The 16,182-nt window shown below is 33.1% G+C and overlaps 2 protein-coding genes across 2 annotated transcripts; one reads left to right on the top strand and one right to left on the bottom strand.

Annotated features, from left to right (window-relative positions):
- Positions 1 to 6,461: 6,461 nt before the first annotated feature.
- On the top strand, positions 6,462 to 7,977 carry LOC104214986 (syntaxin-121). Its single transcript, XM_009764723.2, has 2 exons — positions 6,462 to 7,138; positions 7,385 to 7,977. The coding sequence occupies exons 1-2, from the start codon at positions 6,595 to 6,597 to the stop codon at positions 7,741 to 7,743; spliced, it is 903 nt and encodes a 300-aa protein (XP_009763025.1). The 5' UTR covers positions 6,462 to 6,594; the 3' UTR covers positions 7,744 to 7,977.
- Positions 7,978 to 10,017: 2,040 nt separating this feature from the next.
- On the bottom strand, positions 10,018 to 13,592 carry LOC104214985 (33 kDa ribonucleoprotein, chloroplastic). The gene is made up of 4 exons (XM_009764722.2): positions 13,019 to 13,592; positions 12,032 to 12,133; positions 10,533 to 10,841; positions 10,018 to 10,454 (listed from the first exon to the last, which is right to left on the bottom strand). The coding sequence occupies exons 1-4, from the start codon at positions 13,433 to 13,435 to the stop codon at positions 10,323 to 10,325; spliced, it is 960 nt and encodes a 319-aa protein (XP_009763024.1). The 5' UTR covers positions 13,436 to 13,592; the 3' UTR covers positions 10,018 to 10,322.
- Between the last annotated feature and the right edge of the window lie 2,590 nt (positions 13,593 to 16,182).

The raw sequence follows: 16,182 nt of genomic DNA, 5'->3' as shown, positions 1-16,182 counted from the left end.
ATCATACAAACTCACTCGAGTGATCAAAATACCAATATAACATCTGAAACCACAAATCGGATATCAAAACACATGAAATTCAAAAGGAAACTCAAGAATATCTAAAATCACAACCATGCGTCCGATTCCTTTCAATCCAACTCGGAATGACACCAAATTTTACAAACAAGTTTCAAATAGTAAAACAGACCTATCCAAGTCCCAAAACCAAATTCCGAATCCGATAGCCATAAAGTCAACATGCGGTCAAACCTACAGAATTTCTAAATCTTCAATTTGTCAACTTTCGGAAAAACAAGTCAAATCAACCTAGGAACCTCCGAATTCAATTTTGGGCATACGTCCAAGTCCAAAATCACGATACGAACTTATTAGAGACAACAAAATACCGTTCCGAGGTCGCTTTCAAAAAGTCAAATCTAGATCAACATTCCCAACTTAAGCTTCTAAACCAAGAACCAAATGGTCCAAATCATTTCAAAACTACCCCGAAACGAAATCAATCATTCCCGCAAGTCATAAAACCATAAATACATATACGGGAAACTTCAAAAGAAAAAATAAGGCTCAAATACATAAAACGATTGATCGGATTGTTACAACTTCTATGGGCAATTCTACACAATTCAGGTAATGTTTATGCCAACTACGCAAAATTGTGTGCTTTTAGCGCACGATTGTGTGCTCTTAAGAGGAGTGAGCTTCCGCCCTTTCTTGCTCCATTTGATTTTTATAATCCTCAAGCCTCCAAATGTGGTATGCTTTGCATGAATCTCATGAAAGTGACTCTCCAACCACCTTCTAACCAATTGTTAAAGATCATGCAATTCATTAGCGCGCATTTTTTTTGATATGTCTTAGACTTGGAGCGAATCAACAGTCTAGTAAACAATTTGAGATCATCTGCAATGTGCTCCGCTTTTTCAAACTATCCAGGATCATATCACTAATAATAAAATGTTTGTTTAGATTTAGATAATTTATTTTTCAAATAAATAAACAGAGCTTAAGCCCTTGTCGTCTACAAATTTTGTTCAAGTTGAAAAGGATTTTGAGACACATGACAAATAAATCAACGTACTCGTGTAACATAGGCTTGCACTATCACATAAATAAAAGCTTATTTGGTTGGCCATAGCCATCGTGGCTTTGTTCTAGAAATCAATCCCTTTCCACGAAATTTCTTACCTTTGCTCCTGGCTTATATGTTTAATCCTTAAATTGGAAAAAGTATATTAGACAAACGCGTTTTTTCTTTCCCCGTTTAGACATTTCCTCCCACGATTAGAACATTATCTCTTTCTCAAAGCATTTTCTTGTACTCCCTCTGTTTTAAAACAATGGACCTTTTGTTGTTTGGGAAGTCAAGATTTTTTTTAAATCATATTGTTTGCAAATAAATTTTAAATAATTTGAATTGTTGACTATTGTGATTTATAATACTCTATGAAATTTCTAAACTAGTAAATTTTATTTCAAAAAATTTAAAGAATTTATTTCCGAATTCACACTGAAAATTAGTCAATTTGATCCTCGTACTCCAAAAAAGATCAAACACATTAAAACGAAGGGAGTATATATTAAAATACTGGGGTTGAGCTAGTGTGTAACATGCGAGTTTAGTCGAAACTTTAATCCAAATTTTATAATTGTCTTAAAGAATTTATTTAATAAGTGTAAATTATTAATGTAGAATATAATCTATATTATTATAAAAGCACGAATCTAATGTTGGTTTACAGAAATAACCTTATAATATTAAGAATAATAAGTCACAATAGATGGTCATAACCGGAATTGTACCTGTTAGTCATGTAATCCTATTAGTTTTAGGACATACTTCTTACGGGAATCCCAGACATTAGCTATACAATTCTATTACTTTTAGGATCCTATTCCTAATTCTTAACACCTCGAAAATTTTGCTAAATCAATTTATTTGTAAATATGTTGGTTTGATAATATAGTTAAAGAAAGTTTGTGAATTTGAGGAAACTTAATGGGAATTAACTGAGAAAAAAGGCTAAACAGTATGTAGTCTACTAATCCACAATTTTGGTTTAGTTTCAAGTCCAAATCCTAATATCAATTGGAAACAATATATATATATATATATATATATATATATATATATATATATATATATATATATATATATATAACTTATTTTCTGTTTGAGACTTGCCACATTGTCGTGTAATTCTATTATGTTTTAGGAATTCTATGTGCCACATTGCCACATAAACATGTAATGCTTTTACTTTTAGGGCATATTTCTTTAAAAAAATCTTTTTATTAATTTAATTGGAGAACGTATTAAATTGTACGAATTCATTTTTTTTAAAAAGAGCCAAATACTTCTACATATTAGTTTTTAGCTTTGGTCCTGGTGTAAAAATACAGGGTAAAATTAAAAATAACCAGATTTACAAGTAGAAATTGAAAAATAGCCACAGTTTTAAAAATAATCGCAATTTAGCCACTTTTCATGTAAAGATAAATCTGAACGAAAATACTATTCAAAATCCGAAAAATATTCTAGCATAATATATTGGAGTTCCAGTATATTATACTGGACTTCCAGCATAATATAATGGTCCAGCATAATATGCTGGAAGTTCATACACAGGTGTTCCAATCTCCAGTATATTATGCTGGAACTTTCCGTGTATTTTACCCAGGTGCACCAATCTCCAGTATATTATGCTGGAACTTTCTGTGTTGCAGTAAAATAGCGGCTATTTTTCAATGACTTTGCAAATGCTGGCTATTTTTTAATTACCAGTCCGAAAACTGATTAGTCGTGCTATTTTCAAAAAAATACAATATCAAAATTCTGCAAACATTACAATGCTACAAACTTTGCAAAAGGTATTATTTCTTTCTATATTATACTCTTTTTATTGTACTTATCAACCAAGTTTTCTTGCTTTAGCTTATGTATTTATATGTTATTCCTAAGACTAAAAATCAACCGTGTAGGTAATATATTCCTCAATTGTTACTTGTTTCCTTCAATTTTATCAACTACATTATTTTTCAAAGAATTTATTCAAGATGATTCATATAAATAGTTATTGGATGTATATATTCAATAGATAGTTTTATTGAATTCTATCAGTATGAGATCAAACTATTTTTCTCTTTTCTACTTGGCTTAAATATTATACTCTTATTTAATTAGTTGTTGGTTTGTGTTCGCCTATTAATTAAGCCAGTTATTAATATTCTATCCGTTTTATTAAAGTGATGTACTAGATTAGGCTGCCAGGCTTTTGTAGATCATTTGAGTCTTTTTCAAGAAGCTCTTTTTCTAATAAACATTGATTACATTTCTTTATGTTATTTGTACCAATAAGAAACACGTTTTAGGAAGTTTAGTCATTTACTTTGTGTTAAAATAAAGGGATAAATAATTTTTTTACTTTGTCTTAAAATAGTTAATGATATCATAAATGACTCATGTACAATTGCAAGGGTAAAAGATTTCAAAATATTTCAAAATAAGTTTACGTCCTTTTCAAATGCGTAAAACCATCATAAATAGCTTATCTATAATTGTGAATTTAAAAACTTTAAAATAATTTTACGTCCTTTTCGAATGTGTAAAATCCAATAAATTCTTATATTTATATGCATGATTTATATTCTAGATTCAATGTACAAATAATAAACTATATAAATAGAGATGATCCATGGTATTCTTCTTGAAAAAAATACTACAAGAAGGTATATGATGAAAATAAAATTGCTAATTGCAATAATTGTATGATAAGAGATATCGATTGCGAGGAAGATAAACATATAAAAAATCTTTCAATTCCTTTTATTCCTTTATTAAATAAATATGTTTCTAATGTAACCATATAATAATTTGTACATACTGTTTAAAACTTGAGTTGTTCAATGACAAATGATGTTACACTCTTTGATGCTATAAATACTTGCCATGCTGTGATGTTAAAGAGTATACAAATTAATTTCTAAAAAAGTTATCATTTTTCAATTTTATTTTTAATAAACTAAATATATAATTTGATGACAAATTGGATCTTCAGCTAACAATAAGGACAAATACAACATTTAGTGATTTCTCATTACGTGTCAGAAATGAAAAAGAACATACAATAAAAGATGATTTGGTCCTTTTTCCAGAACAATTGATTATCAAGCACATTGACGATATTAGTTGTGAAGATCTCTTAACAAGGAAAATATTCCATCACTAAATGAAAATGGAAGTTGTGCAAAGTACATGTCACTAAGTTTTTAATTCCTTTTGACAGTTAAAGGCCTTTAGTTTTCTTTTACGTGGTTTTTGTTTATTTTATGGCTTTATGGTGCATTAGCTTTTTCTTTTTTTAATGGTAGGTGATTTTAACTGGAGTTGAATATATTATTATTAATTTAAAAATAAACTTTCACTGCGTACATGTTGGTTTTGAAGCAAAATAAATTCATCATGTTACCGAGAAACTTAATTTCGTCAAATAGCTTATGCAATGGTATAAGAATGGTACATAGAGGTTTTGACAACACTATTATACATGCAGAAATCGTGATATGTCAATGTACTTTCAAGCCTGTGTTCATCTTTAGAATTCAACTTTCACATCCAGAAAATTTATCGAACGTTTGTGTTTTGTAATGACAATAAGAAAAACACAAGGGCAAATAATTCCAAATATTTAACTGTATATGCGGCAACATATTTTCTCATACGAATAATTATATGATGCACTTTTAAGAGGAATATCAATATTCACAACAATTTTCTGGTCATGACAGAGCACCAAAGCATATGAAGGGAACATATATAAAGAACATTGTCTACAAAGAAGAGTTAAGATAGTTATAAGTATGAATAATATTATCTAACTACCATATAGCCTGTTTGACCAAACTTTTTTTTGGGCCAAAAGTGTTTTGTTTGGCCAAAAGCATTTTTGGCCAAAAATAGACATGTTTGGCCAAGCTTTTAGAAGAAAAAAAAAGTGCTTTTGAAAAGAAGCAGAAGCAATTTTTGAGAAGAATAAAAAAGTAGTTTCTCTCCAAAAGCACTTTTCTGAGAAGTACTTTTGAGAAAAATACACTTAGAAGCAATTTTCAAAAGCCAGGTCAAACACTAATTAATGTTCAAAAGTGCTTTTCAAATTAATTAGCCAAACATAAATTGCTTCTCACCAAAAGCACTTTTCTAAAAAATACTTTTGAGAAAAACACTTCTCAAAATAAGCTGATTTTAGAAGCTTGGTCAAACAGACTATAAATTGATTATTTTGCAGGTTCAAATGACAATATTCAATCATTTTGAAATAAGGTCTTATGCTAATGTAATGATCTTTTTGGCATTTAAATTATTGTTGTATTGTATATAATTCTCTCGTTACTTAAATATTATGTTCCTTTATAAAAATAATTCCCTAAACCATTACGTGCAACTTTTAACGCATAGAAACTAGTAACATAAAAGTACTAGAACCAAAAAACATAAAATTCAAATCTAGGCTTTGCCTCAGAACCCAACCCCCATCCCAACACGCCAACACAACCTCCTTCAGACCCAGTTCATGTCAACCAAATTTTTGACAATTCCCCTGCTTCCCTCACTATCCCCTCTCCACGACCTTTCCAAACCCAATGTTATTACACGGCTACACTTATTCCCAACCCACTTCTGTATCAAATTACCATATAATTCCTTTCCGTACATACTACTTCATCCGTTTCAATTTATGTGAACCTATTTTATTTTTAATCCGTATTAAAAAGAATGATTTTTTTCCTTATTTGGAAACAATTTATTTTTATGTAATGATTTATAGTCACACAAAATATATGTGCATCATTTTACACCACAAGTTCAAAAGTCTTTTATCTTTTCTTAAATTTCATACCCAGTCAAATGAGTTCACATAAATTGAAACAGAGGGAGTATAAAATTTAAGAATGTCACACGAATAACATATGATTAAAATAACTCATAAAATAATTTTCTAATCATGTTAAGCACCCTATTCTTACCCCAAAAGTACGTGTTATAATATTTCCAACTTGTCGACCTTCGACCAAATATACTTTCTTCAATTACTTCCAACCCTCTTGATACTTGTTATACATAATCTTAAATACTTGTAGCACAACCAATTTTTTTTAATGGAAAGAGATTATATGGTAATTGAATTCTTTGGAAAAAAGTTAACCCCGTTTTCTTAAGGAATAAGGTTTTCTTCTCCTATAAATAAAAGACTCCTTTCCCAATTATATCAGTTCTTGAGAAAAAGAATCTCTACGATTTTCTGTCTTTCGTACTATTTTACAAAGTCATACATATACTCGTATATTTATAAAATGTTAAGATCATTTGACTTTTCTCTTCCTTATTTTTACCAAGTCTTGAGATAGTAGTTGAATCAGACGACCTATTTGACGATTCTTCCAGCCTGCCAATTGCCATTCCACGCACGACTTCAATTTCTCAACCCGCGTCTTCTTCTTCTTCTTCCTTCCTTCCTCTTTCTCTTCCACCCTTACAAAACCTCCTCCATATTATTCCAATTCACCAACTTCCGAAAACCCAAATCCCATCTCAAAATGAATGATCTATTTTCAGGATCTTTCTCTCGTTTCAGAGCTGACGATCAATCGGACTCTCACGCCATAGAAATGGGAGACATTACTGGCGGAGTCAATCTCGACAAATTCTTCGAAGATGTTGAAGCCATTAAAGACGAACTCAAAGGCCTCGAGAAAATCTATTCCCAACTCCAATCTTCCCATGAAAAAAGCAAGACTCTTCACAACGCTAAAGCCGTTAAAGATCTAAGATCCAACATGGATAATGACGTTTCCATGGCATTGAAGAAAGCCAAATTCATCAAAGTTCGTCTCGAAGCCTTAGACAGATCAAATGCAGCGAATCGAAGCCTCCCTGGATGTGGACCCGGAAGTTCATCTGACAGGACGAGAACTTCAGTTGTGAACGGATTAAGGAAGAAACTTCAAGAGTCAATGAATCAGTTCAACGAGCTAAGGCAAAAGATGGCATCTGAATATAGGGAAACAGTTCAACGACGATATTATACTGTCACAGGAGAAAATCCTGATGAAGCAGTTCTTGATACACTCATATCTACAGGTAATATATTTGAGTTGTATTTGACATAATAGTATTATACTCCTTCCGTCCCAATTTGTTTGATATTTCGGTTTCAACCTATTAGATCAAATCAACAAATACATCATAACTCAAATCATTTAAACTTGGACGAATTAAATACCCGACCCGTTAGATCACATCAATAAACGAGTTACAACTCAACCTATTTAAACTTGGAGGAATTGAACAGGTTACTCAAAAATGAGTTTGATTTTGACTCCACAGGTCAAAGTGAGACGTTCTTGCAAAAGGCAATTCAAGAGCAAGGGAGAGGACAAGTGATGGATACAGTTATGGAAATTCAAGAAAGGCATGAAGCTGTGAAGGAATTGGAGAGGAATTTGAAAGAATTGCATCAAGTATTCTTGGACATGGCTGTTTTGGTTGAAAGTCAAGGAGCTCAACTTGATGATATTGAGAGCCAAGTGAATAGGGCTAATTCCTTCGTTAGAGGGGGTGCTCAGCAACTGCAAGTGGCAAGGAAGCACCAGAAGAACACTAGAAAATGGACTTGTTTTGCTATTATTCTTCTGCTTATCATCATTTTGGTGGTGGTTCTTTCTATTCAGCCATGGAAAAAATGAGAATTTGTCTATGGTCAAAGGTCTTCTGGTGGACCCCTTCAATGTTTTGAATATTCTAAATTTTATATTTTATTATTTTAGCCATGCTTATTATTTTGTGTTATTTTGGATTTTTTTTTTGTTTTTAATGTGGGGAAGAGTAAACTGGATGGGGGTCCATGTGCTATTTAGAGAAATACTTGGGAGTTCTCTTTTTGTAATTATTGCTGTATTTAGAGTATAATTCTTTTTCTATATTGTTGGCAGGTTAATTTGTTTGTTTGATTATATTCTCATTTAGATTTAAGTTATGCTTCTCTTGTTTAGGTTGGGTTTTTCTAAATTGATGTTTCTCAACATTTTGCCTCACTTGGATTTAAGTCATGCTTCTCGGGTAACTTATCTTAGATTTTGCAAAATTGACTTGAATTATTGATTTGATGCGGTTTATTGGTTTCTTTCGTAAATCCTATGAAAAATTATGAAGTGTCTAGGAGATAGAGGTACAAAGTTGTTACTTGTTTTATGGATAGAGTAGACTGTAACAATAATTATTAAGAAAATGTATGAGATCTAATATAAGACAATATGCAAAATGATATTTGAATGATATATAAAATGGATGCTTCCAATCATGAGTTAGTAGAATGAAGGTAAAAATGGGTCATCAAATGTCCAATCAGACGTAGAAAATTTCAATGGAAGGAATAGGTCACCAGAACAATTTCTTTAGGTATCTATCTTAGTTACTCGCCTTCCATGAATATGAACGGCAAATGGTTGTTTGTATACAGAATGGTTTCGAGTCATAAACAGGAAATATTAGGGTCAAACTGTAACATCTTCTACCCGCCGCCAAAAGGCGGCTCTACAAAAAGAAAAAAAGGACCCTCGAATCACCTGCTTCAGATGGATTCACAAGATATTTCAATTCTCAAATTGTGCGTTCAGATATGATTCCTTCAACAGATAATGTGGTAGGATGGATAAGATCTTTTACCTTAATCGCTTCGATATGAAGAAATTTTTAATAAGAAACGGTCCCCCTTTAATAAATTCTACGTGACTCAAATTCAAATTAGCTGAATCAATGAGTGCTAGATACACAATAGTTATAAAATATTAGGAATATAACGTATAGATGAGGTTGGTCGGTCAACTTCTAATCAGTATTGATAGTCGACTTGATGGCTTTAAATTGCGGAATTTCTACAAACCAATCTTCAATCATTTATGGTAATCTCCTCGTTGGACTAAAGAGAAAAACCTTCATACCGACTTTTGGGTTGACAAAGTAAAATATCGTACAAGGTAATTCGTTATCGAAAATATCATTCTTCTAATTGGAATAAAACAAAAAGAAATTCGGTTATTTGCCCCTTTTATTTCTCATGTTTTAACACATTTAATAAAATTTTAGCAAGAATGAGTCAATATTAGCAAAAGTTATGTATCTGATATTCTGATTAATTCATATATTCCCGTTGACTTGTTATCAAAATATGTTTAAGAGCCCGTTACATGGTCATCGTGATGAGAGTGCCACCGTTAACAGAACTGGAATGTGCAGGTATTTTAGAATTTTAAATCAAGTTCATGGAATCACGGATACTGTTTCTCTTTTAACAAACTGAACTTATTTAATAAGACAAACCAACTACCTACTGGAATGTCTTAGAGTAAATTAATAGTTACAGGAAATCAATTCAAGAAAATTAAAGGAAGCTTAGGGTGTGTTTGGTAGGAAGGAAAATGTTTTCCTAGAAAATGAGTGATTTTATGACTAATTTTTCCTTGTTTGATTGATGAGTGGAAAACTTTTTCCGAAAAATATTTCCTAGTGTTTGGTTAGAGAGTAGATTTTTTTTTAGAAAAATATTTTCCCTTTTCTTGATAGGGCAAATATTTTCCTCCAATTGGAGGAAAATAAGTTCATGAAGAAAATGTTTTCCAAACTATTAAGCCAACTAAACATAGGAAAATTGAAAAACATTTTCTGGAAAATGTTTTCCTTTGTACCAAACACACCCTTAGTTCCAACTTACATTTACTATTTCCTAAAAAATAACCACTTACGTAGAAGCGTTAGGAGAGCCCCCGAAAAAACATTAGAATTTTTTTCCCAACAGATACATACTAATTAAAATGAGAAAGATAATATTGTTCATCATATAATAAGGAAGCAAGAAACCCTATAGTTAATTGAGCAGAAATATGTGTAAAATTTTGATTTACAATTATAATTTACTGCAGACAATCAGAAATAAAATTTTAAAATATAGAATGAGTATGATATAAGGAAATATAAAGTAGCTGAATATATGAGCATTGAGCATTTTGCATGAGTATCTCTATTGATTCAAGCGATGAGTTATATTACAATCAAAATACATTTGGTAACTGTGCATTTTGAAAATGCACAGGCAATGTAGCAACACAGCTTACCTGCATCAAGTGACAGACCAATAGCAGACAATAACTGGTGCAAAAAGAAGCCGAGGCTGCGAGAAGGTTACATAAGCTGGAAAAAGCATGTCTTCGCCGCATATAAAACTCTACATTACTCCAAATGGCTGATTCTGTTATGAATCTTGGTGATCTTATGAGCTGAGACTAGAAAGTAATTCATTGTTCTCAGAATCATTTTCAGGACTTGTTTCGACAACTGATGGAGAAGATAGGGGAGCTTTCTGCCCAGCCACATTTAGTCGCAACGGCCGTCCTTCAAGTTCCTAATTGCATTATAAAACTGTGAGAAACAAGGATATGCCAAAAGGTCTCCAAGATACTTCATCACTATGTATCCTTACCACTTCATTCATGGTATCAAGTGCAGATTTCATTGCTTCAGCAGAAGAAAATGTAATGAACCCAAAACCTCGAGATCTTCCAGAGGACCTGTCATAGATGACTTTTGCACTCATGAATCCGGGCTGGTCAGCAAAAGCATCTCTTAGACCTTGAGAAGTGAGGGCCCAGCTAAGATTTGCAACGTATAATTTGTGAGGGCTATCTACAAAACCTTGATAGGTGCTTCTTATCTTTGCACTCATTACTTCCCTTTCACCTCCTCTTGGAACCTCAGGGAAATTCACCTTGACCGTACGACCTCCAACTTGCTGTTAAGCATTTCACCACAAATAGCAAGGAAAGAGAAAAGAGGGGCAATGTAAGAAAAGAGTACATTGGACAGTTCTCCGACTAAATCAATACGACAAACAAACTGGTCACAAAGGACAAATACAGATTACTTCAAACTTTTGTAATGGCTTCCATATTGATTATTGATATACTGACTTTATTAAGTAGAGACATGTCACATCTTTCTCATTTGATAATCATCTAGCAGGTAAACATTGGACTTTTGGTCTTTGCAAAGAATTCATACGATTCCTGTTTGTTTCCCATATCATGTGAACAGTTGTGTCCTCAATTTAACCTTTTCTCTAGGCACCAAGGAGAGCATGTGAGAATTCGTGCATCAACGAGTGCAATAACCCTCTGAAACTGATACGGCCAGATGACAAGTAATGGCTATAATCTATTTTGTGGATGATTTTCGAGCTGTGAACATCAGTTGCTCTCTATGCCATATTTCAGAGCGTTTAGTAAGCTTCAGAGTGCATTCTGTAAAACTGTAGTAAAAATGTCTTACACAGCCCGATTACTAGCTTTGTCAAACTTGACTGATTACTAGTTTATTCCTCTTTTCTCCCCAGAAAGAGGGAAAAAAAGGATACCTTATAGAAGTTACAGATACCAAGAAACAAAGAGGACCCAAGCTACATATTACACAGAGAAGAAATCTATCTAGCAGTTGTTACATATTTAGAACACTGATATGCCTTTACCATAAATTGAAGTAGTAGGAAAATAATTAACTACATTTTTTAATAGATGCATAGGTAAAAACATCCATCATTCAGATGAGCAATGAATGACAAGGAGACAAAACATGTTTTCTTATCGAGACAAAGTTCAAGGGGAGCCTTGGAGCAACGGTTAAGTTGTCTCCGTGTGATTAATGCTTGCATTACGGTAGATTATCTACATTACACCCCTTGGCTTGCGGCCCTTCCCCGGACCTTGCGTGAATGCAGGATGTTTTGGATACTGGGCTACCCTTTTACAAAGTTTTCAAGATAGGCGAATAACACACCATCTTAATTATATTCCTAATGATTGACTATCAAAATTTAACAGGGGTATTACTATTTTTTGGCATCCCAGACAAATAAGTTCTTTTTGACAGCTTAGCAATGCATAAAAGAGTCCTTGCAATAAAATGATGAGCGGAGTGTAAACTTACAGATCCATCAAACAAGCGAATTGCTTCCTTTGCCTCTTCAACACTTCCCATCGTAACAAATGCAAATCCACGACTCCTATCTGTAACTCTGTCATAAACAATCTATAAATCCATGAAGAAAAAGAACAATGAGTTTCACTTTATCATATATTCTAAAAAAGAATATGACATCCATCAGAAGTCGAACTAAAGTACAAACAAGATTGATACTTGGAAATCATGAGCCCAGTTTCAACTACAGCTACGTTAATCTACTCAATGCGAAAAGTCTTCTTTCAGTTATAATCCACAATAACAAACCAATTTTCTCTGGCATCAAGATAAAAAAAATAAAAAAAAAAACCCTCTACTTTATCTCAAATGATTTAAGGATTTGAATTACGTCATCTACATTAGTCTTGCCCGTCTCAAAAATCAATTCAGAATGTCAATGCTATGAGATTTTGTTACATAATTAGTAAAAAGTTGATAAATAGCAGACAAGAGCAATCAACATTTACAACTTCTATGACTACCATATTCCACTTAGCATTCTAGGCATGAGTTCATCCGAACCTAGATTGTGGCTTGGATCTTGTATATGTGTTGAAAAATTTTCTTTAGTACAAATAATTGATCTCGAACCATGTAAATCATATAAGTTGTGGTAGAATCCCGAATGCAAATCCATAAAGTTCAAATCTTGGATCCGACTTTGATGCCACCTATCTTTATGTCCAACCATACCCCAAAAACTGACCTATATAATAGTTCTTTAAGGTAAATCATTTTTCAACAATGACAGATATTTTGCATCTTAGCAGAGGCACCTGCTCAACTGACAATTAGTCTTAATTACCAATCTCAATGATCAATGTTAGAGTTCATAGTAATAGGATTGCGTTGCCTAATCAGTAAAATAATTGGAACTTCAGTACATGAACAGAAAAGAGCCAAAGAAGAAAATTAAAAAGAATCCAATCAAAGCAACAAAAACTCAAAACAGACCTCAACATTAGCCACTGTGCCAGCTTCAGCAAAGATTTCAGACAATTGAGAAGAGGTCATTGAAAAAGGCAAATTACCCACGTACAATCTACCACCTTCAACTGATTCTGACTCAACACTTTCTTCTTTTTCTTCAATTTCCTCTTCTTCTTCGGCTGACAATGCAACTTCTTCTTCGTCATCTTCTTGGACAACCTCAACTCCATCAGACACAGAAGCACAAGTGCTCAAAAAGATTGAAGAGCGATAAAGAGAAGATATGGGGAAATGGGCTTTGAGTTTTGTTGAGTTTATCTTGAAGTTGAAGTGAGCATTATAAGTACTTAAGGAAAGATGTTCTACTGAGAATTTAGGCTTTTGAGTGAAGAGATACAGTGAAGAAGTAGAACAAGTAGATGCTGTAGCGGCAACTGACATTTTGTACCAAAGAACCAGTTCGGGTGGAAACGAGAGGATAAAATTTGAGGTTGGTTTTAATGGGTTTGGCGGATAAGACCGAGATATGGGGTTTTCAGGAATTAATTTTGGATTTGTCGTCCTCTCTATTACGCCGCCTTTTCATTTCTTCAAGTGCTTATTTGAATGAGTGACACTCATGTCTATTTAGATTTTTGAAGTCCAGATAGTATATTTTAGAAAATCACTCTCCAACTTTGATAATAGTAAGGCAAACAAAAAACTCTCCCCACAAAATTATGCACCCATTAATATCATTATTTCCATTTTCTATTTTTTTTAAAAAAATTTCAAGGGGAGCCTTGACTGCTAAAGTTACTGTCATATGACCAGGAGGTCACGGGTTCGAGCCGTGGAAATAACTTCTTGCAGAAATGCAAGGTAAGGCTAGGTACAATAGACCCTTGTGGTCCGGCCTTTCCCCGGATCCTGCCGCACAGCGGAAGCTTTTTTTTTTTTAATTTTTAAATTCAGTGTTTAGGTTGAATATTGCTGCTACTAATAGTATCGTGCATTGCTATTATTTCTTTTCAGTTGTTGTGCGTTGAAACATTATTAGAGAACAATAATTGCGTTTCTGTTGCTCCCAAACGCACACGCAAGTATAAGTGATCGACAAGTAATATAAGATTGTAAGTCTAGATATCGTACCCACAGGGACTTGTGATTAACTATCAACTAAATTAAACCAAACAATTAATCTATTCAAGCGAATCCTAACGTATGAATATTTAACTAAAATTAATCTAGAGTAGTAAATTAAGAGATTAAAGAAAACAAGTTGGCGAATTATAGAGACGAATTCAATGTGGGTGAATATTCTAGAGCTATAAGTTAGCTAACAATCCCGTTGAGTTTTCCACTTAAATCGTCTAATTAATTTATCCGGTTTATTGGTTGATAGGGTTAATATTGCTCGTAGCCTTCTCCGGAAGTACAACTCGCCTATTCAAGCTAATCTAATGCCTATATTCCTGTGGAATTAGAATTAACAAGAACGCGTTGATAATTCCTGTATAGTAACCAAGCAAGGCGATTAGGTATATTCATATCTTAACCGCAAATCCGCCCTCTCTAAGAGTTAAGATCTTGCTCTACTCAATCTTATATGCAATCTAGAATTTCCTCTCCCGAGTTCAATCCTAGATTCATAGATAGTATTCAATTGGTGATCAATCAATCATATAATTAAGTACAAGATTAAATAAATAAACTACTATGATAAAATAATAAGACAATTCAAGATTCAAACTACAACGTTCATGTAGCACCCAAAACTCTAGAACTAATAAACTATGAGATTAAAGGAAGAGAAAGAAGAAAAACTAGTTAGAAGCCTCCTCCGAGCATGGTATGTGTTGCCCCACATAAATTCTCCTTCAAAGTATGTTCGATCTCCTTCAAATTAGGTTTAGGACCTCTTTTATACGAGTTGGAGAGGTCTTGGGCTGAAATAATCTTGTCCCGAACGAAAAAGGAAAAATCCCGCAACAAAGCATCCTGGCCAGCGCCAAGCGCTGGTCCTGGTACGAAAAACAAAATTTCCTCCAACATTTTGCTTTGCTTTGCATCTCTTCTTTTCTCTTGTCTTCCATTAGGGGGGACAAACCCAGAGGGTGTCCCCCCTTTATTATTATTTTTTTCTTTCTTTTTTCTTCCGTATTTTATTCAATTTTGCTCCAAATCTTTTCATCTTCGCACTGCTTTATTCCTACACAGTTAAATATAATATTAAGCACAATATAATATAACTAATACTCAAAAAACGATTAAAAGTACTAGAATATGAGATAACAATGGGTAAATATATGCATTTTTGGCCGAACATCAATACCCCACACTTAGACTCTTGCTCGTCCTCGAGTAAGCATTAAAACCACTCTCAATAAATCAAGCATATCACCACTTCGGTTGGTATTAACAATTAGGCCCTATAGCAACTCAAACCATCAGATATACACTTTCTCATCATCGTGCAAGATATACAAGTCAAAAACAAACAACAAACTTATAACCTCCTAACCTCAGAGAGGGACTCTAACTTACCAAATTTAAGCTTGCTCACCTATTCTGTCAAATAAAGCTAATAACATCACCTATCTATCATGAAACAAGTGCCCTCACAAGAATAATAGTCCATACACTCAAATCCAAGAATGAATATAATTTAAGGACTTTGCATCAAAGAACAACTCTCGCACTCATAAAGAAATTCATATGTATGCACAAAGAACCATAGGCTTGCCCATTATGTACATCTCTACTAATTAAGTATGCTCGAATAAAATCAAATAGGACTTTAATGGGTTGTAATATTGGCTATGGGAAAGGTAGGAGAACTATATAATAATGACTTACACTTCTCTAAGTACTTTGCACTTTTAGACTTCATCGCCCATTATTTCTACTCTTCACTTTATTTTTTCAGCCCTCTCTTCGTCAATTATTTCACAAGTATTTTCCTCACATCAAGAACGTTTCATTTTTTTTCAAAGCAATTGTTTTTCACTCTCTTTTTTCTTTCTTTTTTATGTCACATTCCTTCTCAAGAAAGCTTTTTCATTACCTTTCAGCCATCATTGGTCACCATTTTTCACTTAACCATCCCATTATTCAAATTTATCAATTAATATCACGGTCTAAGAAATAATGCTCAAGGAAGCAGGGTGCAAAAAATAGGGATTCAATAAAAGGATCAAGGCGAAAAT

Source organism: Nicotiana sylvestris, chromosome 9 (genome assembly GCF_000393655.2).
Source record: "Nicotiana sylvestris chromosome 9, ASM39365v2, whole genome shotgun sequence".
Classification (NCBI taxonomy): Eukaryota; Viridiplantae; Streptophyta; class Magnoliopsida; order Solanales; family Solanaceae; genus Nicotiana; species Nicotiana sylvestris.
Note: the sequence above shows the minus strand (reverse complement) of the source record. Positions and strands in the feature narration are given on the sequence as shown.

Coding starts and splice junctions, on each gene's coding strand:
- LOC104214986 (XM_009764723.2), top strand. CDS start 6,595: ATGAATGATCTATTTTCAGGATCTTTCTCTCGTTTCAGAGCTGACGAT. Junction 7,139..7,384: donor TGATACACTCATATCTACAG/GTAATATATTTG, acceptor TTGACTCCACAG/GTCAAAGTGAGACGTTCTTG.
- LOC104214985 (XM_009764722.2), bottom strand. CDS start 13,435: ATGTCAGTTGCCGCTACAGCATCTACTTGTTCTACTTCTTCACTGTAT. Junction 12,134..13,018: donor GCACAGTGGCTAATGTTGAG/GTCTGTTTTGAG, acceptor ATGGATTTATAG/ATTGTTTATGACAGAGTTAC. Junction 10,842..12,031: donor TTCGCTTGTTTGATGGATCT/GTAAGTTTACAC, acceptor AATGCTTAACAG/CAAGTTGGAGGTCGTACGGT.